This window comes from Canis aureus, chromosome 16 (assembly GCF_053574225.1).
Source record: "Canis aureus isolate CA01 chromosome 16, VMU_Caureus_v.1.0, whole genome shotgun sequence".
Taxonomy (NCBI): Eukaryota; Metazoa; Chordata; class Mammalia; order Carnivora; family Canidae; genus Canis; species Canis aureus.
The window spans coordinates 41,956,454-41,979,905 of NC_135626.1; the positions used below are offsets into that span (position 1 = coordinate 41,956,454).

Here is a 23,452-nt window from a genome sequence, read left to right on the forward strand (position 1 = left end):
TGATGGTTAAAAAAATTTGGGTTTTATTGTTTTTGCTAAACAATACTAAAAAAAAAATTCATTTTGAAGGCAGGGCTTGAATTATTTAATTTTGATCCATTTATTTAATTAAAAAAAAAAAGGAAGGGGAAAGAGATCATGGCCAAAAAGATAGTAGTTAACCCCCACCCCACCCCCAAAGCTCCAGCCAGTCACATGAGCATCACCCACTTCCCACTAGGTGCCTGATATTCAGCTGGTGGCACACTCTGCCCCACTGGACTGCCCTGAAGACACAGGGACAACGGGTGCCAGTTTTCGTGCTCAGCAGGTTAGTCAAACCAGACAAACTGGTGGGCTAAAGTCCAGAAGTTCTCTCCAGGTTTTCTGCCCATCGGCTGAGCATATACAAACTATCGTAAGCTTGTAAAATTTAAGTGGGGTGGGGAAGGGCATAAAAGCAGGAGGTTGGTGGGAGAAGAGAAACTACAGGTCACCCAAGCTTTCTCCTGGGCTAGTGGCTCTGGATACAGACTTCGAGAGACTGGGAGAGGTGGGCTCCAGGTTTCTTATGGAAGAAAATCATCCTTCGAGGAGGAGCTGAGACGTGCCATGCAAAATAGTTCTTCCTGCAGAGGGCACGGGAGACAGGGCAGCTGACTCTCCCATCTAGGAGACGGGAGAGTGGTGAGAAGTTCTTCTAGTACCATGAAGTAAGACAAAAGGCAGAGGGAGAATCCTGAGGTTCTGGCCAAATCTGAGACTGGTACACACACACAGACTAAAAAGCCATCAGGAACCCTCACAGCCGAATCCCACCTGCAAACACTGGCTCTAGAAAGTGCTGCAGAAGATTCTTGCTGTGAACCAAGTCAAGTTAGTTGCCTGGCTATAGGTGGTGGGGAGGGTAATACGTTTTTATTTTCGAAGGGATGAGGTGGGAAGAGCGGCCATGATCTAGTAAAAAGAGACCTGCAAGAAGCAGAAAATATTTAGAGAACATTTTAATATATATTTTCATATATATATTTAAAGTTAAGAAAAATAAAACTAATTCAAGCCATGCCCTGTGCAAAAAAAGAAAAAAAAAAGAAAAAAAAAGACAAATTTAAAGTGAGACCTCTGTCTGCTGCTCTAGTCTCAACTTAAGTATCACAGTCAGCTTGTTACTTTTATTTTGGAAGAGAAGATGTAAAAGTTTCTTTCGATCACTCAGAAGGCAAGTGTAGCCACTTATAAAAACAGAATGGCAGGGACAGACTAGGAAAGTGAGAGGTGAAAGGGCAGAGCAGGAAAGGAATTTTCAAAAATAAAATTAACAAGGTGACTGTTCCAGAAGGGGCTGTGAAAAGGACATGGTGGACCGAAGTCTGTTAGTCAAGTAATGATTCAACTTTTAAATTATTCTCTTGTTCTTTTTTGTTGGGTGTTTTGTTTGTTCAAGTCTAAGATTTGGAAATGCTGACTCTGTTAACAAGAGCCAACAGGAAATATAGGATCCCTTCCCTCCCCCGGCCTGCCTCCGCCGAAGCCACCACCATCGCCTCGTTGGCTGGATGCTGGAAGAGTCCTCCATGTGTGTGGACTCAGGATGACAGGGCAGCCTCCTTCTGTGGTTGCTGGGCTTGTGAACGCTGCAGTATCTTTTGGCTTTCCACGTCTCTAAAATGTTTTTCAACCTGAAAGAGACCAGTTCAGCCTAGGTCAGAACAGGAGATGGGCACCAAGGCCTCCCAAACAGTTCACTCCGGGCATCCACAGCCCATCCTGGCTGTCCATCTCATGGACCATTCAGGCACCTCTCCCCTTGGTGTCTGCGGGCCTTCCCAGACAAACGTAGGCAGGGGCCTCTTGTTTCAACCACATATGCTACAGGTTCAGCTAAGACTGTCTAAAAGAAGGTGAACCTATAAACTAAAACACAGCATGAAAGGAGATTATTATGCCCAAACTCCCTCCCCCCTCTTCACCTAAGTGCAGAATAAAAAGCTGACAAGGTATTAACAGTATTAGAATGTTTACATCCACAATGATGGTCTCTCAATGCTTAGAGTGTTCTCACAAATGCTGCCACTCAATCTAGACAGTCACATGATATATGCAAGGTCAGAAATGCCAACATCAACTGATTTATACCAACCAGCCCTTTCTGAGAAGAACCCAGCCTGGGATGAGAGGAACTGTTCAGGCTCAATACCATGGAATGGTCTGGCTAATTCCAAAAAGCCACAGTGCTGAGGACATGGGGCCAACCACTCACTTTATTGCACGCTGCCCAGTGGGTTCCATCCCCACAGGCATGGCCAAGCCACAGTTGCAGAGCACTGAAGCGCAGGGGGCAGGGGGCTAGGCAGAGCTACCCTCAAGTTGGTAGGTCGCACCAGGCAGGGATTAAAGTACAAGGTCCTGCCCTGATGCTGTAGGGGTAAAGGCCAAGGAATCATCCTTTCTCTAAAGGTTCACAGCTCCTTTACTTACTATTTTGCGTACATGGCTCAGTGCACTCCCCTCTTTGCCTTTACAGTTTTCCACTTGATATGGGGGTGTAATAACAACTTCTTCCATGACTACGATGTTTTTTTCTTGCCATTTACAGTCTTTAATGCTGGAAGGAGAAGAGAGCAGGTGAAAGTTGCCTCTTGCAGGCATCCCAAACCTCCTGCCTGATGAATAAATAACTCCAGAAAATTGACCCCCCACTTCTCAGCTCACAGCTCAGGCAATAACCAGATGCCAGCAGCCCATTGGGTGTAGTAGCCAAGAAATACTTCCTGGGCACCACTGGCTAGGAAAAGCAATGACATGACGCATATTCCATTCCGAGGAGAGCCCAGAAGAGTTACTCTGAAGCATTAGGGACAGCCTATATTGGTGGCAGCCTCAGAAGTCTAATCCAAATTGAATTCAAATGAACAGCTAGGAAAAGGCCACTAGATTCAATTTAAGTAGCAGCCTAGGGTAGGGGTTGGCAAACTTTTTCTATACAGAGTCAGACAGCAAGTATTTTAGGCTGTAAGGGTCATACAATTTCTGTCACAACTACTGAACTCTGCTGCTGGACCAAACTACAAAAACAGTCACAGATGACATATAAACAAACTAGCAGATTTGGCTAGAGTTTGCCAACCTCTGACCTAGAGGGAAATAGCACCTTTAGAAAGACAGGAAAAAGAAATTCCCCATCTTACTGTGATCTATACTCTGCCTCCCACCTCCTAAAATGGAAACTGCTCCTCAAACTGGCCCTTCTCAATTTTCAGACAGCTGGGCACTTGCCAGACTGGGAAAACCCATTCCAGTTCACACTTGGGGAAACGCAGGGCAGCTGATATTCTTCAGAGTTCCTTCACATACCTGTAAATGTTCAGATACTCATTCCACGGCCTCAAACAGCTCTGATGCCAGCTGCCATCTGTGCACCAGACCCAGGTGGTTAAATAGGGTAACAGAAGGCAGCAGGGGGGAGGGGGAGTGTCAAATGTTTCAGTTTTTCAGCAGCTAGGGAAGCTAGTGGAGAGTCAAATGACTTCTGCTGTGACAAAATGTCTTTTAGGAGGTGGTAATAAGGTGGCCTTCTGCTCTCCCTGACTCCGTATATACACCCCAATGTACAATTGGAGAGAGACAGAGACATGTAACTTTCCTTTAATAAAACTGCATCAGCTTCTGGAGAAAGGTACAAGAAGATCAAAATAATGAAAGAGAAAGAAGCCACAAGCTCTAAATTATTGAACACCAGCTCTAAAAGGGACCTTTAGGATAATCTAATCCCAAACCAAATTTTACATATGAAGAAAGTGAAGGTAAGAGAAGACAACTTGTCCACAATTACACCATTTTCCTGTACAGAAAGGTAACAGACACCCGCATCCCTGGACACAGAGGTGCTGCGGACACACTAACCAGCATCTCTACTGACTTTCAGGAACACAACTACCCAACAGCTGGCTACCACACAGCACAGCCAGGCAGCATCACCCCCAGGACAAGGGACCCCTATGCTCCCCCAACTCACGTCTTGTGTATGGTCTGGAAGAGCTGCTGGCCCTCTAGGGAAACACCAGCGCTGATTGCATAGGCCTGGCTCAGCTTCTCCTCCTTCTCTGTCCGTGCTTTGCTGGCAAGCTAGGGTAGGGGAGAGGAAAGAGACTCAGAAAAGCATTCACCTTCATTCTTCCCAACAGTCAGGACCTGTTTAGGAAAGGAGGCTGGAAAAGACTGGTTTGGTAGATTCCGTTTTTTTCAGAGTTTATGGAACACATACATGATATACCTGAGAAGTTACTGCTACAGTGGCAAACATTCCTTCCACCCAGTACTTACTGAGTGCCCACCAGGTACCAGACATACACTGTGCTAGACTTGAGATACAGCACTGAAGCAAGGACTGGACACAGACTACAAATAAAAACACAAAGTAACTTCAGACAGTACTAAGGAGCTAGGAAGAAAACAATGCAGGGCAATGTTACACAGCGGGACTGGGAAGTGATGATCAGATAAAAGATAACACACACATTTCTATGAAAGGAAAAAATTAAGAATTTTTATCAGCCATTGCTAGAGTTTAGAAATTAATATCTACAACACTTTCAAAGACCAGAATTTGAGGTTCTAAAGACTACCTTCCTGATACCACTATCTGTACTCACATGGGGAGCCAAGACTCAAGTAAACCTAACCCATGGATACTGCCCACCTTCAATGTGAGCTACTACTATCCTGCTCTTTAGAAAATGGAATGGTCTGCCTTCTACCTTACATCTGTTCCTTATCTGCCCTCTAGTGGAACACTCATAAACTGATCAAAAGAAATTCTAATAAAATCTATAGTATAGTAGTTTCCCCCCCCGCCCGCCCCTTATCCAGGGTCGACCTCAGTCTGAAAGCAGATGATCCTCCTCCTGACATATCATCAGGTCAGGTTAACAGAAACCTACTGCTACATCACAGTGCCTACATCATTCACCTCATTTCATCTCATCACGTAGGCATCTTATCACTTCACATCAGTACAAGAAGGGTGAGTAAAAACAATACAATGAGATATTTTGAGACAGAGAGACGGTGTTCACATAACTATTATTACAGCATATTGTTGTAATTTTTCTATTATCGTTGTTGTTAATCTTTACTGTGCCTAACTATAAATTAAACTTTATCACAGTTATTGATCTACAGGAGAAAAATTAGTATATACAAGGCTCGGCACTATTCATGGTTTCAAGCACCCTCCACGGTCTTGGAATGTACACCCTGCAGATAAAGAGGGGGACTACTGTAGTCTACTAAAATCTAGTTAAGTCCCTCCCAATAGGGGTGTGTTGCCGTATCAACCTCTACTGACCCTCTAATATACTTCTAGTCCCCACCCTACAGTATTTGGTGCTAGAGACTCCAGGAATACAAACTTAAGGGTAAGACAAAACAAATATGCTGGATTAGACGGCCAAAATGAAAAGTCGATAATGCATCTGAAAGTCAAACAAATGATTTGGGAGATTTTTCAGGCCCACAATCATGAACAGCCTAGTATAATGATGCTGCAGCTAGTATACTAAAGACATATACAGACACACACGTGAGAACACATAATTTGTCCCCAAATACCAGTTCCTTAAAATAGGGAGATCATACCTCACACACATCCCCAAAGTACCTAGCTATTAGGAATTCTTTTTTTTTTTTTTTTTTTTTTAGATTTTATTTTATTGGGACGCCTGGGTGGCTCAGCGGTTGAGCGTCTCTGCTTTCAGCTCAGGTTGTGATTCCGGAGTTCCAGGATTGAGTCCCACATCGGGCTCCCTGCGAGAAGCCTGCTTCTCCCTCTGCCTGTGTCTCTGCCTTCTCTCTGTCTCTCTCATAATAAATAAATAAAATCTTTAAAAAAAATTTTTTTATTTATTTGAGAGAGAGCGCGCACATGCTGGAGTATGAGCGGGGGGAGAGGCAGAGGGAGAATCCAACTCCCTGCTGAACAGGGAGACTGACCAAGGACCTGATCCCAGGATCTGTGACCTGAGCCAAAAGCAGATGCTTAACAGACTGAGCTGCCCAGGTGCCCCAATATTTGGAACTCTTAAACATTTATATTCCACTGTAACAGTGACCCTTCAAACCAGAGATCAAGTACAGTTCTAGAGGCAAAGTTCTAATTGTTAGCAAAATGAAGCACTCTATTAAAGTGTGGGTTTGACTATGAAGAAGAGAAAAGGAGACCTTCAACTGGGATATGGGGAGCCCTACCTCTGAGTTTCAAAGATCATCTGAGGGGTGAGGGGTGTGAACACAGAAGAGAGAGGTCATGCACACTGTCATTTCAGTGTCCCTAGGGGCAAGAGGAAAGAAACACCAAAACTGCAGTGATTTGAAGCCAGAGCTCATTTTTCACATGGTCCCCAGGACATGAAGAGATAACTACAGCAGCACTAAAATAAATAATCTTTCAAGCCTGGTCCCGCTATGCTGGCCCCATCAGGCTGGAACTCCACAGAGAAATACATGCATAGGGCTGACCGTATTCCCATGAGCCTTGGCAATCCCAACTGCAGTAAGAAAGCATTCAGTTTCTATGGAAAGAGAACCACTGGTGGTGTATTTTAAGCAGCAAAAAGCAAAACTTAGTCACCAAAAAAACCCCGATAACAAGGAGTTTCCTTGAGTCTCACTGTTCCAAACAACCCTGTAAAAAATCTGAAGTCTCCAAGGAAAGAAGGAAAAACTAGGGGACAACAGAGCTCCCCTGGATTAATCATGCTCTTGCAGGGTTCCTACAGAGAGCAAGTGACCAGGTAGATGTTTACCTTACCCCCATGAACAGGTTCGAAGGTCTCATTTGGAGGTCTTTTTATTTTTTTATTTTTTAAGATTTTATTTATTTAATCACGAGAGACACAGAGAGAGAGAGAGAGAGAGAGAGGCAGAGGGAAAGGCAGGCTCCATGCAAGGAGCCCGACACGGGACTCGATCCCAGGATCACGTCCTGGGCTGAGAGGCAGCGCGCCAAACCGCTGAGCCACCCAGGCTGCCCCGGAGGTCTTTTTTAAAAATGTTTATCCCTGAAAACCAAAAACATCTCCCAGTATTGGGTCAGACCAAACTGCTTCTATAAAGCTTGTGTTGACTAAATAATACAGGATACCCACAGCAAAACATCCTTGTCACCTACAGAGATTAAAAACATAACATCACCCATTCAATAAGAGAAGAAATGGCTCAGGGAAACCAGGCACCTATGCAGAATATTTAAGAACAGAACTGACAAATTTAAGCTAGAAGAAGAGGGAAAAAGGCGGAGAGAGTAGTCACTTTTGAATTTTTGCCAGAGGTAGAATAATATGCATATAAATCTCAGCCAGAAGGGATTTGTTTGGATAGCCTGAGTAACAGCAGCACAACAGTTAAAGAACAAGAATTTCAAAGTACATTTCTAGCCCCCTAAAATACAAATTGTACAATCTCCTCCAAAGACTATCCTGAAAGCAAAGGAGAATAGACTAGATGATTCTCCATGTGAACTCATAGTGCAAAAAGATCCCAAATGCTAAATGATAAAGAAGAGCCTTAGATAAGGGGGAGTCTGGGTAAGCTCAGTTGGTTAAGCATCCAACTTTTGGTTTCAGCTCGGGTTGTGAGATCAGGCTCTGTGTCAGGCTCCACACGGAGTGTGGAGTCTGTCCCTCTCCCTGCACCCTGCCCCCGCCCATAAATAAATAAATTAAATCTTTACCCCCCTCCAAAAGGAGGGGTTCTTAGAAAAGTCAACAAAAATCAGAGTAAACTGACTGTATTTTAATTTGCCCCAATATCCTCAATTACTCTACCTGTACCTGCAATTTTTCTTTGGGGGATCTGGACACACTGCAAACCTTGATACCTCCAGCTGTCAGTTTATGAATTGCATTTTCATGGCATCTGAAAAATGTTTAAATCTGATATCCAGCTACATAGATCTGCTTTCACCAGGTACTTGTACAAAAAGGGTAAATTTCTCCCACAGAAGAACCTATCAATAAGGCACAAGGAAGGTTACCCTCACAAAAGGAATCTAGCAGTCTTCTCTCAAAATTAGGAGTGAGATCACCTTGCTCTTTTTAGGAATGTTCCTGAAAACTCATGAAAAATGTAGATAATCACCTTTTATAAACCCAATAACTACCATTCTACCCTCAAGTTAGCAGTTACACAGATTTAAATTCTCCCACATATTTTTGTAAACTCATACATATGTATAAATGGTCCAGTTATTCCAAGACAAGTTTAGTTATTGTCAAACCACTAGAGGGAACCAATAAAAGCTGCCCTCAGTGGAGGTGTAGGGGTGTGCCTTTCAAGCTTGGGAGGGTTACCACGATTACAATTTTTTAAATTCAGTGACTACCACCGTACTGCAACCATTTTCAATGTAAACATGCTAGCTGCTAGCCTCGCTTCCAATCAAACCTGAAAAACTAACTGGTTAGAATCTCAAAGAGTATAAAGGCACCACTTTACAAACACATGGGGTTCAGGCAAAGTGAGAAACACAAACCTACAAATATTTGTTACTAATGTGTATGTGGCTTAAATGAAATGAGTGCACAAGCCAACCTGTACTTACCTGCCCTTTCTCGAAACTCAGTGAAAATAGCTATTCCCTGTCTACTAACCAGTGCTTCCTCCCATGGCCATTTTACATATAGCAACTTGAGTGGGCACTGAAGAAAAGTACACAAACTTGATACCAAAGCACATCAATATTAAAAGGCATCTAGTCATGCCTGCTGTTGGGTAACCCTTGAGAGAGTCAATTAACAAACATACTCATCTCCTCCTGTGCTCAGTGACATGGAGAAAAGGGAGCAGCCACAACAACAAAATCCAAGCAATATGCACTTCATCTTGTTATTCAGTCACCAGCTGGGCCATCTTAGTCCCACACACCCAGACCAGGAAGGCACAGGTGCTGTGGGGAATCCAGAGGGATTCCTACTTCAAGTATTTAACAGGCTGTGACAGCTGATACAACAAGGGAAGCAGAGTCCAAAGAGGAACATGCTGGATGTGACCTACTGACTCCAATGAGCCACTCTGAGTTTGTCTTCTCTGTGTATGCAGGCTGTCCAACCAGCTGCCCTCATAGAGAGGTTAGGAAGCACTGCAGCTGCTGCCCAGGAACTGCCGGCACTGCCCGCAAGGCCTGGTAGAGGCGGAGTGGTGACAGACCAGGGCAGCCAAGAACCATTGGCATACTGAGGGCCAGTGCTTCTTTTTTTTTTTTTTTTTTTAATATATTTTTTAAAATTTATTTATTCATGAGAGACACACAGAGAGAGACAGAGACACAAGCAGAGGGAGAAGCAGGCTCCATGCAGGAGCCTGACCTGGGACTTGATCCTGGGTCTCCAGGATCACACCCTGGGCTGAAGGCAGCACTAAACCACTGAGCCACCAGGGCTGCCCACCAGTGCTTGTTTCTGATGTTTCAATTGCAGGGTGTGCTCTTGGAAAGCCCTCCTTCCTAGCTAGCAACAAGCAAGCTCTGAAAATATTTCTTCCAGCTATCAAATCAGTATCCCCAAGTCTTCCTGTTCCCTAGCTGAAAGCTCCTGTCTGACAGTTTCACTAAAATACTGTTCTTTCCAACTCCAGATAGTTGGGAACTCCAAAAATAGAGTACCCCACTTGTCGTTGTGTCTTAGAATACATAATAATGAATCAAAACATTGAATCAAACAGGAACTGTAGAGCCTAAGAGGCCTGGTAGTGAATATTAAAATTTTGGGCAGCCTGGGTGGCTCAGCGGTTTAGCGCCGCCTTCAGCCCAGGGTGTGATCCTGCAGTCCTGGGATCGAGTACCACATTGGGCTCCCTGCATGGAGCCTGCCTCTCCCTCTGCCAGTGTCTCTGCCTCTCTGTTTCTCTCTGTGTCTCTCATGAATAAACAAAATCTTTTAAAAAAATAATAAATAAATATAAAATAAAATTCTAAGACCCAATTTGTTAAGCGAGAGCTTACTCCATCCTAGGCACCAAGCTACATACTTTACATGTATCAAAATATTTAATCCATACAACAGGGCACCTGGTGGCTAGGCTGGTTTAAGCATCTGCCTTCAGCTCAGGCCATGATCTTGGGATCCTGGGGTTAAGCCCCATGTCAGGGTCCCTGTCTGCTTCTACTTCTTTCTCGGCCCCTTCCTCTAACTTGTGCTAATAAATAAAATCTTAAAAAAAAAAAAAAAAAAAATCGAGGGGTGCCTAGGTGGCTCATTCAGTTAGGTGTCTGCCTTCAGCTCAGGTCATGATCCCAGGATCCTGGGATCAAGCCCCACATCAGATTCCCTGCTCAGCAGAGAGTCTGCTTTGTCCCTCTCCCTCTGCCTGCCACTTCCTCTGCTTATGCACATGCTCTGTCAAATAAATAAATAAAAACTTAATAAAAAAAATCCATACAACAAGCCTATGGAATGGGGACTAAAATCCCTCCTACTTAATAGATGGAGAAACTAAGTTACAGTTGTTAAGAAACTTGCCCAAGTTTACGAAGCCACAAGTGGGGGAAACTCTGGATTTCAACCTAGTCTGACTCCAGAAGCTTGCATTCTTAACCCTGTACTACAAACAGTTCCACCTAAGAGAAGTCAGTCTAAATTACTGGTGAAAATATAAAATTTGAATGCAAAAGAAAATATTTTCAGAAAGGAAAAATTTTTTTTTCCAAAAATGAAAAACTCAGCTGCCATCTCCTCTTTTTGTCAGTTCATTCTGGCATTCCCACCAATGCCCCCAGTGCAGAACACAGCTGTCTGCCTTCTAGTGAAGGACCGCTCTTTTCTGAAAAGGGCCCCAGTCTCCCCCTGAACCTCAAGGACATTTCTTTTGTTAAAAGTAAATCACGGGAATGCTTTTCAGAAAACAGATCTTGTGTGGAGAAAGCATTTCAGTCCAATAATGACAGGTACCCCCTGGACCTATCAATTTTTTTTTGTTAATATTTACCTATTTAAGTAATCTCTACACCCAATGTGGGGCTCAAACTCACAACCCCAAAATCAAGAGTTGTATGCTCTACCAACTGAGCCAGTCAGACGGCCCGTGGACCCGTCATTTTCTGATTGGTCCAAGACTAGGGAAGCTAAGTCAAGCAAGTTTCCTGCACTTGAATGTTAAGATATGTTGAGTGCAGGGGAGCCTTGGGTGGCTAAATTGGTTGAGCCTCCGACTCTTGGTTTCAGCTCCAGCTGTGATCTCATGAGTTGTGGGACAGAGCCCTGTGTGTAGGGCTCTGCACTTAGAGGGGAGTCTGCTTGAGGATTCTCTCCTTCTGCCCCTCCCCTGGCTCATGCTCCATCTCCAAAATAAATAAATAAATCTTAAAAAAAAAAAAAAAAAAAGATACATTAAGTGCTTTGAGCTATGATGAAAAACATCCTGCAAATCCAGGGGCCATGGTGACATGATACTTAAATCATCATGTTGCTACTACATAATATAGACCAGCCTCAAGTCACAGCCAGTCCAGGCCAAGGCAAAGGTTTTTCTCTCACCTATTTTAAAATAAAAACTACTTGTCATTAAGTCAGTAGTTTGTTAGCTATTTGTAATTATATCACTAAACACAATTCATAACTACAAGAGAAAACTAAACTTCCAGGACACTAACTAATTCCCTACTCCTAAGACCCTGAAACTAGTACTGCTGTGGAACCTCTACACAGCCCTGTCAGAAAGAGAAATTGCTGAGATACAAGCTGAAATCTGACCTCAACAACCTATCTCTGAGAGTGTCCACTCAAATTAGCTCACATGTAGCTGCGAGGATTAGGAGAGATACCCCAAATGAAAACACTAGGTGAGCTGTAAAACACTGTACAAGTATTAGCTGTTAACACTATTATTATTACATCCTTATTATTAGCACAAAGAAGGTGGCTTGTGGGTCATTTCAGAAAAATCCATACAATCCAACCTTCCTTTAGCCAATGGCTCAGTGCCCTCTCCTTTCTGGTTTCTATATGAGCTGCTAGAGAGGCTAGAAGTCCCAAACAGAACATCTTCCAAAACATAAATGGAATAATAAGTTGGAAATGCCTTTATGTGCCAAAACGGGGGGACTACTTAAGGAATAAAGAGTTGACTTGGGGGCACCTGGGTGGTTCAGTTGGTTAAGAGTCCAATTCTTGATTTAGGCTCAGGTTAGGATCTTAGGGTCCAGAGACAGAGCCTGCTAAGAAACCACACTGAGTGTGGAGCCTTAATATTCTCTCTCCCTCCCTCTGCCCTTCCCCCACCTCTCCTCCCCACTCTCACCTTCCCTCCCCTGCTAGGGATAGGGAGCACATGCACTGCTCGCTCTTTAAAAAAAAAAAAAAAAAGTTGATTTTATTCAGTGATAGTCAAAGAGCCATGCCCTGTTTCCTGGGCTCTGAAGAGAGAAAATAAAACAGAAGAGCCACACACACCCCTTACTCCCTCAAAAAGTAATTCTGGTCCAAACCCCTGCCTACCACACACTAGCTGCATGAACCTGAACATGATGCATAACCTCTCCAGAGCCTCAATTCATTCATCTGGGGCCCATCCTGAAGGGTTATTGTTGGAAGTTCAGTAAGCATGTAACACCTAACACCATTATCAGCACATAACAAGTCCCTTCCCTCCCTCTGAGAACTAATAACCTCCAGGTTAGCTTACTGACAGAACAGCAAAAGTTTCTAAATTGCAGAGATGGGCAAATGGAGCACCTTCCAAATTAAAATTAGCTTGATTCCATTTAGCTTCCTTTTATCTAATTACTTATTCTTCAAGACCCTACTCCACTATTACATCAGGAAAGCCTTCCCTAAAATGTTTAACTACTCTATGCCAAGGGTTGGCAAACTACAGCCTGTGGGCCAAATTTGGCCAACCACCTGTCTTAGTTACGCTTTATTAGAAAAACCATGCCCACTTGTTTATATATCATCTATGGCTGCTCTTGCTACAAAGGCAAAGTTGAGTAGTTGTGACAGAGAATGGACAGGCCACAAACCTAAAATATTTACTATGTGGCCCTTCACAGAGAAAGTTTGCTGGCCCCTGCTCTGTGCTCATAGCATCTTGCTCATACCTCCACTAACACTAATCCTGCCATACGGTCAGCACTGGTTAAACAATGCTCTCCCCTTTCACTACCAACAAACACAAGATTCTTGTGGGCAAAGGCGTCTTCATCATCCTAACATTCCCAGCACCTGGAAAGGAGGGGGAGTGAGAAGAGGAGGATAAGAGGAAAAGAAACCTCAACTATTAGTTTCACAGAACAGTTCCCAGTTCCAGTTAAATGACTAACATACGGTCACACAATTCATTAACAGCCCAGCTGTTAAAAAAAAAAAAAAAAAAAAAAAAACCTAGTTCTTCAAACTCCCCACAATCTACCGCAGACACTGTTAGCTTTTGGCAGATCCTTTCATTTTCCACTTCAGGTACGATATGCTTGTCTCTCCAGGGTAGTTTCTGGTATTTACCTAAGCTAGTCTCAAAATTCCAAAGCTAGAACTTGACTGCATCACCCTTTTCCCTCCAAGTCTGTTCAGTAGTGGAAAGGCTAAACAGAACGCCCCTTAACAGAAGAAGTAATACCACCATTGACTCACCAGTGAAGTCCTCATTTTGAATCGACTCCATGTCAGAGTGCAGAGGTAGCTTCAATAACACACTGATGCACACCTCTGCCAGTCACTCAGGCACAGCAATTTGTCTTTTCAGGTGGACGGGAACTGCCTCCACACCCCATGATGTTAAGAAAGCCCCCTTTGGAACCAAACCCTTAACCTAATGAAGGTTCACAGGGTCAGCTGGCTGCCATGCATTATGGCTTGAACTGAGTCATGAGCCCTAGCCTGAAGCACTGCATCCCCCACTATGGCTGTCAGTTTCAATGCCACTGAATGTGACATCCTTCAAAAGGCTAGTGGATTTTTTTTTTTTTTTTAGGCTAGTGATTTTTTTAAGTAGGCTTCCTGCTGAGCATGGAGCCTAATGTGAGGCTTTAATTCACAAACCTGAGATCAAGACCTGAGATCAAGAGTCAAGCACTTAACCGACTGAGCCACCCAGGCACCCCCAGAAGGCTAGTGATTTTTAAAATGGCAGTCAGTCAGGGAGCCTGAATGGCTCAGTCGGTTAAATGACCAACCCTTGATTTTAGCTCAAGTCATAATCTCAGGGTCCTGGGATCCAGCCCTTTCTCAGACTCCCTATTCAGCAGGGAGTCTGCTTGAGATTCTCTCTCCCTCTTGCTCTGCCTCCCCCACCAAAGTAAATAAACAGGGGCATATGGGTGGCTCAATCAGTTAAGCATCAGCCTTCAACTCAGGTCATAATCCAGGGACCCTGGGATGGAGCCCACCAAGCAGGGAGCCTGCTTCTCCTTCTCCCTCTGCCTGCTGCTCCCCCTGCTGTTTTCTCTGTCAAATAAATAAAATCTTTAAATAAATCTTTTTTAAAAATTAAAAAAAAAAACAAACAGCAATCATTCTACCTAATTTTTATCTGATACTACTTGCTACTTAACACATCCCATCAGTTGACAGTAATGGGCTCATCATCATCACCCCCAACCTGTATCTTCATGAGGAAACAGCTGTGTCGGGACGCCTGGATGGCTCAGCAGTTGGGCTCTGCTTTCGGCTCGGAGTGTGATCCTGAAGTTCAGGGATCGGGTCCCACATCGGGCTCCCTAAGGGGAGCCTGCTTCTCCCTATGCCTGTGTCTCCCACCTCTCTCTCTCTGTGCCTCTCATGAATAAATAAAATCTTAAAAAAAAAAAAAAAAAAGGAACGAGCGTCTGCTCACATCCAGGTACAAAACACTGATCTCTAACCTGGTATTGGGACCCTGACAATATACTCAAATCAAGTGAGCCAATAGGTTATATACAGCTTCTAGAAGCTAGAAAAATTTTACCTGACAAGAAAACCTTTTTTTTTTCTTTTTAAAGATTTTATTTATTTATTCATGAAAGAGACAGAGAGAGAGGCAGAGGCAGAGGCAGGCTCCATACAGGGAGCCCAACGCAGGACCCGATCCCAGGACACCAGGATCATGCCCTGAGCCGAAGGCAAATGCCCAACCGCTGAGCCACCCAGGCGTCCCAAAAAAGCTTTGCTTTCTTTGGAAAAGGAGTTATTTCCCTTCCCACATTTACACGTATTATTAACTCCTACCAATATACACACAACCTAAGCATAGTGTGGTCAGGCCATCTGATTCTATTTGGTGATAACACCATACCTCAACACATTAGGGTCACAATATGGTCAAGGGCCAGCTAACAAGATAAATCCATGAACAAAGGCCACAATGCAGCAGCTATTAACTACCCCAGGAGTTTACTCATACTTTAAAATTAACCTTCAAAAAAAATTAAATTAACCTTCAAATCACTGGAAAGTCTACAGTTATGGTAAATCTTAACTTTGAAATTGGGAGACCTCAACACACACAAAAAAGTCAGCTCTTCCCTCAATGTGACATCATACCTAAAGAGGTGAGCAATTGAAGTTAGTTTTTTTAAAAAGTGAAGTCTGACTCTTCCATTTTCTCAGCCTTACCAGAACCACCCCCTGCCCCAACCGATCTCCAAATACTCCTTTTATCCAAAGGCAGCCAACTCTTTCTTCATTACCAGGGGCTAACGATAAGCCTTTTGAATCTCTTCTTCCTCATTGCAGGTGATAACTCACGGCTTGTTACTAAGATATACATGGGTAATAAATAAATACAAGAGGCTGACAAACTAGTCAGTGGTTTGGTAAGGGAGGTGGACACCTTATCTGTGGATTTCAATTTTCTATGCTTTGTCACTTTTCCTGCCTTCCCCTACAATACACAAATATCTCAAGAAAGTCTTCTCCAACTCAACAAAGAGAGAAGACAACTTAAATGCATTTCATTCAATGCATGAAATGCATTTATCTAAACAAATACAAACATTTGCCTTGGCTGTGTCCATGAGTTCTTTCCTAAGAGTCTCAGAGGTTGAAAGCACAGCCTCCTGGGTTCTGTGACTGCTCACTCTAAACCCCAGTACTCAGCCAAGTGTTCACTTAACTACACCACCTGATAACATTGCTCTGGAAGTTCAAGTTAATTCTGGTCACCAAGAAGAGATCTCCTTAATACATTTAACTACACATTAACAGTATTCAATACAATTTTGATTTCCCCCAATCTTGGGTTGGCAAATTTGGATATCTGGAATGAATGTCAGATCCAAAGCCAGGAGGCACTGACATAGTAATAGCATTCATGTTCTTGGCTGCCTTCCCTCAGTCATTATGCCCCTTTCCCCTCATCTTACCCCTATGTCTATTCAAGGAACATCAGTTAGCCACACATAGCTAATACAGAAATAGAGAATATCTGCCAATTCTAGTCAATTGACCTAATCCCCACAACAAACTCTATGAGATAAGTACTAACATCATCCCATTTTTACAGTGAGGAAATTGTTGCTTAGTAACATTAATAGGCAGAAAAGTGACTTTAAAAACTCACCTTCTTGGTTTCTGCTTTTTCTACTAGACCACAATGCTCCTGACCACACAGTACAGAGATTTCTATGTAGAAACATTATTTTACACAAGACTTTGGCAGTCAAAATATCAGACCTGAGTTCAAATCCCAGCTCTATGACTTAGTTGCATGACCTTGAAATACTAACTCATTGTCTCTGGGCCTCAGTTTATTCTATGAGATGTTGATGGTACCCACACCATAAAAACTGTTGTTAGAATTAAATGTCTACCAATTTCTAGTTCAGAGAGTGGCTCATGAAAGCATTAGTTCAAAAAAAAAAAAAAAATGAAAGCATTAGTTCCCACACTACCAGCCATATAACCTAGAACAAGTCACTTAAACTAATAAGCTTGTCTTCTCACCCATTAAATGAAAAGGAAAATAATATACTCTAAAGATCACATGGTGTGGTTCTGAGAATGGAATGAGAGGTGTCAAAGCTCTTTGTAAATTGTAAAGCACAAGAAAAATGTAAAATGTGGTCCCCAGCAGAGCTTCCACAACACATTGCACAAAACAGATTTTCAGGAAATGTTTTATAATGCTACACAAGAGAGAACCTTGCTAATGTTGACATGTCCCAAATCATCTCCTGAGAGCACTAGTAACCCACAGGTAGTCTTTATCCCCAGAGAACCAGATGCAGAGCCAATTCAAAGGAACCTGTTAAGAAACACATTTCATTCTGCCTCGTGGGCCCTAGGGTTCTTCTCAGCCTAAAGCAACATTTAAGCCTTTCTCATGGCGGAATAAACTAATAAGCCACAGGGTGAGTAACCTGAACCTCGCTTATGACTGGTTTTGATGTGCTTTTGTAGTTTTATCGAAATGCTTCTGTCTTAGGAGTCAGAAAATCAGAACACTTAAACAGGATACAATGGTACTGTGGAGAAGATCAAATGATACTTATACTTCCACCTTCAGCAAACCCACTGTCCTCTTCCAAGCTGCCTCTCGCATCCCACAGCTGTAGACACAGGACTCCCTAGCCTGCAGTGAACTGTCAACAGAAAGCACAACACACTCATCTCTAAGAACTGCTAGTTCATACCTTCTCTAGTTGGGCTGGAATTAAGCATTTTCTTTAAAAGTCTTTTTCTTCCATTTCCTGCTGGGTCAGAGTAAACAAATATCCAATTTATATCAACAGGATTAATTAAACTGAGCACTCACTATATCAGCAACATGAGCCAACATGTGATGGTATCTTCCACTGGAAGTAGAGCACACAGGTGGTGCTCCCCCAGACTGTGAGCAGCAACAGTTTTATTCCAGGGATCTCTGAGCACTTTAGTTCCCTTCTAACATGCTTAAACAATCCTCCATCTTATTTTTTTTAATTTTTTTTTTTTTTTTTTTAGATTTTATTTATTTATTCATGAGAGACACACGGGGGGGGGGGGGGGGTGCGCAGAGACACAGGCAGAGGGAGAAGCAGGCTCCATGCAGGGAGCCTGACATGGGACTGGATCCTGAGTCTCCAGGATCACATCCTGGGCTGCAGGCAGCACTAAACCGCTGCGCCACCGAGGCTGCCCCAATCCCCCATCTTAAAAAAAAAAAAAAAAAAAAAAAAAACCAAGTCCATGCTCTTCAGTGGAATGAACTTTTCAGTTCATTCAAGCAATATGTAAATAGTTGCCCAGATGAAATTTTCAGTAACAGTGCAACAGGCTCTCTAAGTCTAACCAAATTCAGAGAGGACTCTCAAAGCATCCTCAAACAATGGCTTCAAGGCAAGGCCAATATAGCTTACTCCTAAACATCTCTGCAAATGAAACGGTGGGTAAATGAAGTCCAAAGATAGCAGCCCTCCAACCTAATTTTGGTTTTTAGTTTCTGACTCTTCTACCCAGCAAACCTTTTTCAAGACTTGGCAAGCAGGCCACAAAGTAAAAAAAGTAAAAATTTGGTCTTTCCTAACCTATTGATTCCTGCTGCTTTCTTGAAAGAGTGGGTAGGGATCCTTGGGTGGCGCAGCGGTTTGGCGCCTGCCTTTGGCCCGGCGCGATCCTGGAGACCCGAGATGGAATCCCACGTCAGGCTCCCTGCATGGAGCCTGCTCCTCCCTCTGCCTGTGTCTCTGCCTCTCTATCTCTCTCTGTGTGACTATCATGAATAAATAAATAAAATCTTTAAAAAAAAAAAAAAAAGAAAGAAAGAGTGGGTAAACAACTAATTTACAACAATGCTAATAAATTAAAACTGATCAGCAGAAAGCAAAACCCTAACAGCAAAGATAATCTGCAAACTCAATAACCAAGAACTATTTATATTTGAGGTCAAACATAAGAGAATTACCTCTTAACAGCACCTACTTAACAGTTCCACTCAGAATATTCCAAGCCCTCTCAAATAAATGATGGCATGTATTGGTCACAAGAACAGAAACTTAGTTTTTTATGTTTGTGAAAATCATCCCTCTTTCAGATAATCTTTCCTCTGCTACTCACTAAAGACCCAGTTGTTTAGTAACAAACTTCTCATACCCTATAAACACTAAAGGATAACTTAAAGCCTATTTCCTCTTTGACATACTAGTAAGAATAAACTATTTCACTTGAATCTTTTAAAAATCTCTTGAAGGTGGAAAAAAAAAAAAAGACAACCACTCAAAGGGCTCCTACACTCTAACAAAAAAAGAAGGTACGTAAGCCAGAGTTTCAAAAATCTATAAGTTTCTAAGAATGGGACATTTTATATTCAACAGCCTTTAATATGAAACTCAAGACCATTCCGAATCTGTCCTCAGACATCACTAAAACACAAGTGGCATTTCCCTGGAATCTGACAAGAAGGGAGCTCCAGATCAGAGGTAACTATATTCCACCAGCCTCAGTTGCCCTCTATTGTTTCAGCTGCCTGTGTTTCCTTGCTTTGCTGAATTGTAGCCAACATACCATATTCCAGAGAGGCAAAAAAATATGTTATTACAAGACTCCCCCAGAAGGAGAAACTTCCACCACACTAATTCAAGAGACTTAAGGAAAGGCACCTGCTACTAAAATCGAAGGTTTAATATTATATTCAAAGAATATTAAGCACTTACTCTGCACAAGGCTCTGTATATTCAGCCATGAACAAAACAGGTATGGTTCCCATCCTCACAGAACAAAGTTTGGTGAGACAGAAAAGCAAACAAATGATACACAATTATAATTACAAAAAGGCTATGAATAGGGCAACCTTAAGTTCCAATATGCCCAGGACACACTGATCTACACTTGTTCAGTGTAAAACAAAAGCACTCTGCTTTATTCTCAACAATGTCCCAAGTTGTACTATAAACACTATGTCATCTTAGCTCTAAAGGATAAGGTACTATGAGAGAATAATGGGGGCAAATTACTTTACTTGGATGATCAGAGAAGACTTCCTGGAAGAGGTGCCATTAACAAAGTCCTGAAAGATGAGGCTCCATACATTCTGGAAATGAGTGTTCAAAGTACAGGACAGCAAAGACGACAGGACATGGAGTAGTATTATTTTTATAATACATGAAATTTTGCCTGATAGAACTCATGAGCCAAAGTGATTTGGGGGTGTAAGATTAACATGTAAGATACCAACATGTAAGATACCAACATGTAAGATTACTCTAAACATCTAATTCTGTCAGACCTCAAAATTCAAACATAAAGACAAAAATGAAGCTTTAAGGCAGTAGTTTTCAAATTTTTGTAGGTCATGAATCACAGATCTGCAAAATACTCCATATGTTCACCAAAACCATATATATTCATGTGTGCACACATACACACAATTTCAGGAGGTTCACAGACATCACCCCTACCCAACCCCACTAATACCAGAAGTTCACGCACGGACTCCAGGTTTTTAGAAAACAAAACAAAAAAAAACAGCCCTCTTTCACTAAGGACAAAAGTAAGTTTGCAATTTTATTTCTCTATTTGGGCATTAGAAGGTTTCTTAAGTCTGAAGGTACGCAGAAATAAGGAGAAACCTAAACCGGTATGTTTTTCAAAAAGGTATCAGAACAAACAATTTTATGTTAATGGAAAAAATGAAAAACAACAGACAATGTATGTATCACCAAGAGCCAAGGAGTCTCAATGTTTCCCATTTTGGAGCCAGAACTGCCCGCAAGTCCTTACCTTACTAACATTGAGTGAAGCTAGGGGAGGAGGGGTTTCTGTTCGGTCATTAATTATTTCCACTTCTGAAACATACTGTAAGTTTATGAGCAAGATATCTGCATGGTTGGGCTTTCCACTGGAAGAGGGACATTCTGGTGAAAAAAATAAAGTTAAGGAAAATAGAGGCAAACAGCACTGACGCATCCCAAAAGGGGCATGGAAAACAACTGAAATGAGGCTGGTGTAACAGGTGTGCCACGAGCAAGAAGGGGGAGCATTACAAGAATCCTAGCTCTCCTCAGGAAATCTCTGCCTGTCACCTTCCACCCGCTCAAAACCCCAGAACCAAAAGATCTCAAGCTTTTCAAAGCCAAATACCATCCAAAATTGGAAGCCTCAGAAAGGGTTTCCGTCACCTCTCTACTGGTTGTATGGAAGCATAATGCAGTGTTAATGCCATATATAGAGTTTGTCTTGGACCTAAGGAACCACACAGAAGAGGCATTACTCTCTGTTCTTGGTATAATACTTTCATCTATATACTGCTCTTTTCACTTTTTTCGATTTCAGATTTCCCATTCCGCAGAGGAGAAAACTATAGGACTGGAAAGGAGGCTCACTCAAGGTGAACCCAGCTACTTAACCCATTTATCTATATATATGTATTTATTCATTCATTCATTCACTCACCCCTCCTCCAACTATTTATCAAGAGTATATTATATGCCAATTAAAAATAAAGTAATTCCTCATTCCAAAATCCTTCCAACTAACCCACTAATGTAAAAGGTCTTATTTGGTCCAGGTCTGAGTTTTTACATTTTACCCAAAAAAAGCAACAGTTCTTGCTGTAGAGGACATCTTCCTAAGCTAAAAATATCTACAACTAGTGGTTAAATAAATTAAAATACTTGCCACTCAAATGCAGCATTCAGTAGAAAACTTCCTTTTGAAAGATGCCATAAAGGATTACTCCTCAAAAAAATAAACCCACCTGTGGCTCAAAAAGAGGGGAAGGGGTGGTACATTTATTACAACCAGGAACTATTTTGTTTCCAAGACTGAGTTTCCTGGAGTAATTCAGAAATCATTTCCACCCCAAAGAAGCAGGCCTTCTTTTCCATTCTGTTAATCACCACCACTTCCAAAAGGGGAGGCAACTACTATGGAAAAGTCAGGACTCCATGTGCTGGGCTGAGCAAGGGAACGTAACTTACTCTTTCACCTGTAACCCACACAACCCTACACGAGCCCCTAAAAACCGTGGCCTTCTCTCTGGGACCAGGTTTCCAATGGAAACATTCTCAAAACAGCAATTTTCAAATGACTGAGAAACCTCATTCAGTACTCCCCGCCCCCAACAGCACCACACACACACACACACCAGCAAAATAAGCCCCTATCCCCATTTCAGATACAAACTGTCCTGCAGTTACTCTCCCCCCAAAGCAGGCGAGGCCCATTTGGTCACCACCCCACCGCCGTTCCTTGAACCAAATCCTCCCAGCAGACACCCCCTCCTAAACTCCATACCCCAGCCCTACTAGCAGCTCTTTACTCTACACACCCCCTCCCCACATGATTCTACCCGCCCCCCTTCCATCCGGGCTCCAATCCACCAGCCCCCTCCCACGACCACCCTCTCTCTCTGGAGCACTGTATCGCCTCTCACAGCGTTTCCCCCGAAAAGGCATCCGCGTGTCAAGCCCCCCTCCACCCACTGACCCTCGCTCGGGGCCCAGCTCCCACAAGGGATGGGAGACAAGGTCCCCAAAGCGGACCGAGGGACACGCGAAGAGGGGGAGGGGAGCTCAGGGCCGTGCGCATGCGCTCCGGGCGCCGCGGTAGCCGGTCGCCCCTAGGCCCGGAGAGGGCCCCAGCCGCCGCCGTCGTCCCCCACCCCCCCACCACCACACATACACGCCGGCCCGGGCTCGGGCTCCGCGCAGCGAAGGATACTTAAAGCCAGCATTTTGGACTGGTAGTCGAAGGCTACCACCTCGCCCTGCAGCCGCTGCTCCTGGCACGTCCGGCACGACACCTGGCTCCCAACGCTGAAGTACTCGCCCGGAGGAGCCGCCATCTTGGGAGAGCAGCCGCGGCCGGCGGCGGCGGCGGCAGCAGCGGGCGAAAGCCGGGCCCCCAGTGAGCGCCGCGCCGCGACGCACGAGGCGTGCTGACGTCACACGCCAGGGCGTGGCCTGGCTCTGGGTGGGGCGGGAGCCTAGGTGGAAAGGGAAAAAAGAGGAAATAAAGGGGATCTGAATAAGTGTTTGTGCAACTGCGCCCGCTTATAAAGTGCTTGCAGAGTCCATTTTAGAAGTTAAAGATAAATGACCTACGTGGCATGAAAAGAGGAAGGAGAAGGGAGCTGCAATCTCTATTATGTGCACACCTTGACGCAAGACTTTAATGAATGAACTCTATTTTACATAGAGTAATCTGAGGCCCAGAGGTCTTAAGGAAACTTGCCCAAAACGATTATACCCAGTTACAAAGTACTAGTGGGAAGAACATGGCCTATAGGATTAGCTAAACTAGGATCGGAGTCCCAGGTCTGCCACTTAACTAAGTTCTATAACCTTGAGCAAATTACTAACCCTGACCCTGTATCATTACTTTTTCTATATTATTACTTACTGAGCATCCAACAATCTATTGAGGTGAGAATCAACATCTTCAGTTTACAGATGAAGAAACAAAAGTCTTAGACTAAACTTGGCTGAGGTCGCACAACCGGAAAGAATTCGGTCTACCTGTTTCCAAAGACGGTGCAATTTACTGCATTAAATAATACCTCCTAGAGTATTAGGAGGTTAAGTGAGATAATA

The 23,452-nt window shown here is 43.3% G+C and overlaps 1 protein-coding gene across 1 annotated transcript in view; it reads right to left on the reverse strand.

Moving 5' to 3' along the window:
- Positions 1 to 23,452, reverse strand: part of LSM12 (LSM12 homolog) — a 27,959-nt gene continuing 4,507 nt past the window's right edge. The window contains exons 2-6 of the mRNA XM_077853470.1: positions 22,581 to 22,845; positions 20,640 to 20,773; positions 3,995 to 4,104; positions 2,458 to 2,584; positions 1 to 1,658 (exon numbers count right to left, since the gene is read on the reverse strand). Of these exons, the coding sequence (XP_077709596.1) occupies positions 1,566 to 1,658; positions 2,458 to 2,584; positions 3,995 to 4,104; positions 20,640 to 20,773; positions 22,581 to 22,704 (588 nt within the window). The 5' untranslated portion in view covers positions 22,705 to 22,845 and the 3' untranslated portion in view covers positions 1 to 1,565. The remainder of the gene's footprint in view (positions 1,659 to 2,457; positions 2,585 to 3,994; positions 4,105 to 20,639; positions 20,774 to 22,580; positions 22,846 to 23,452) is intronic.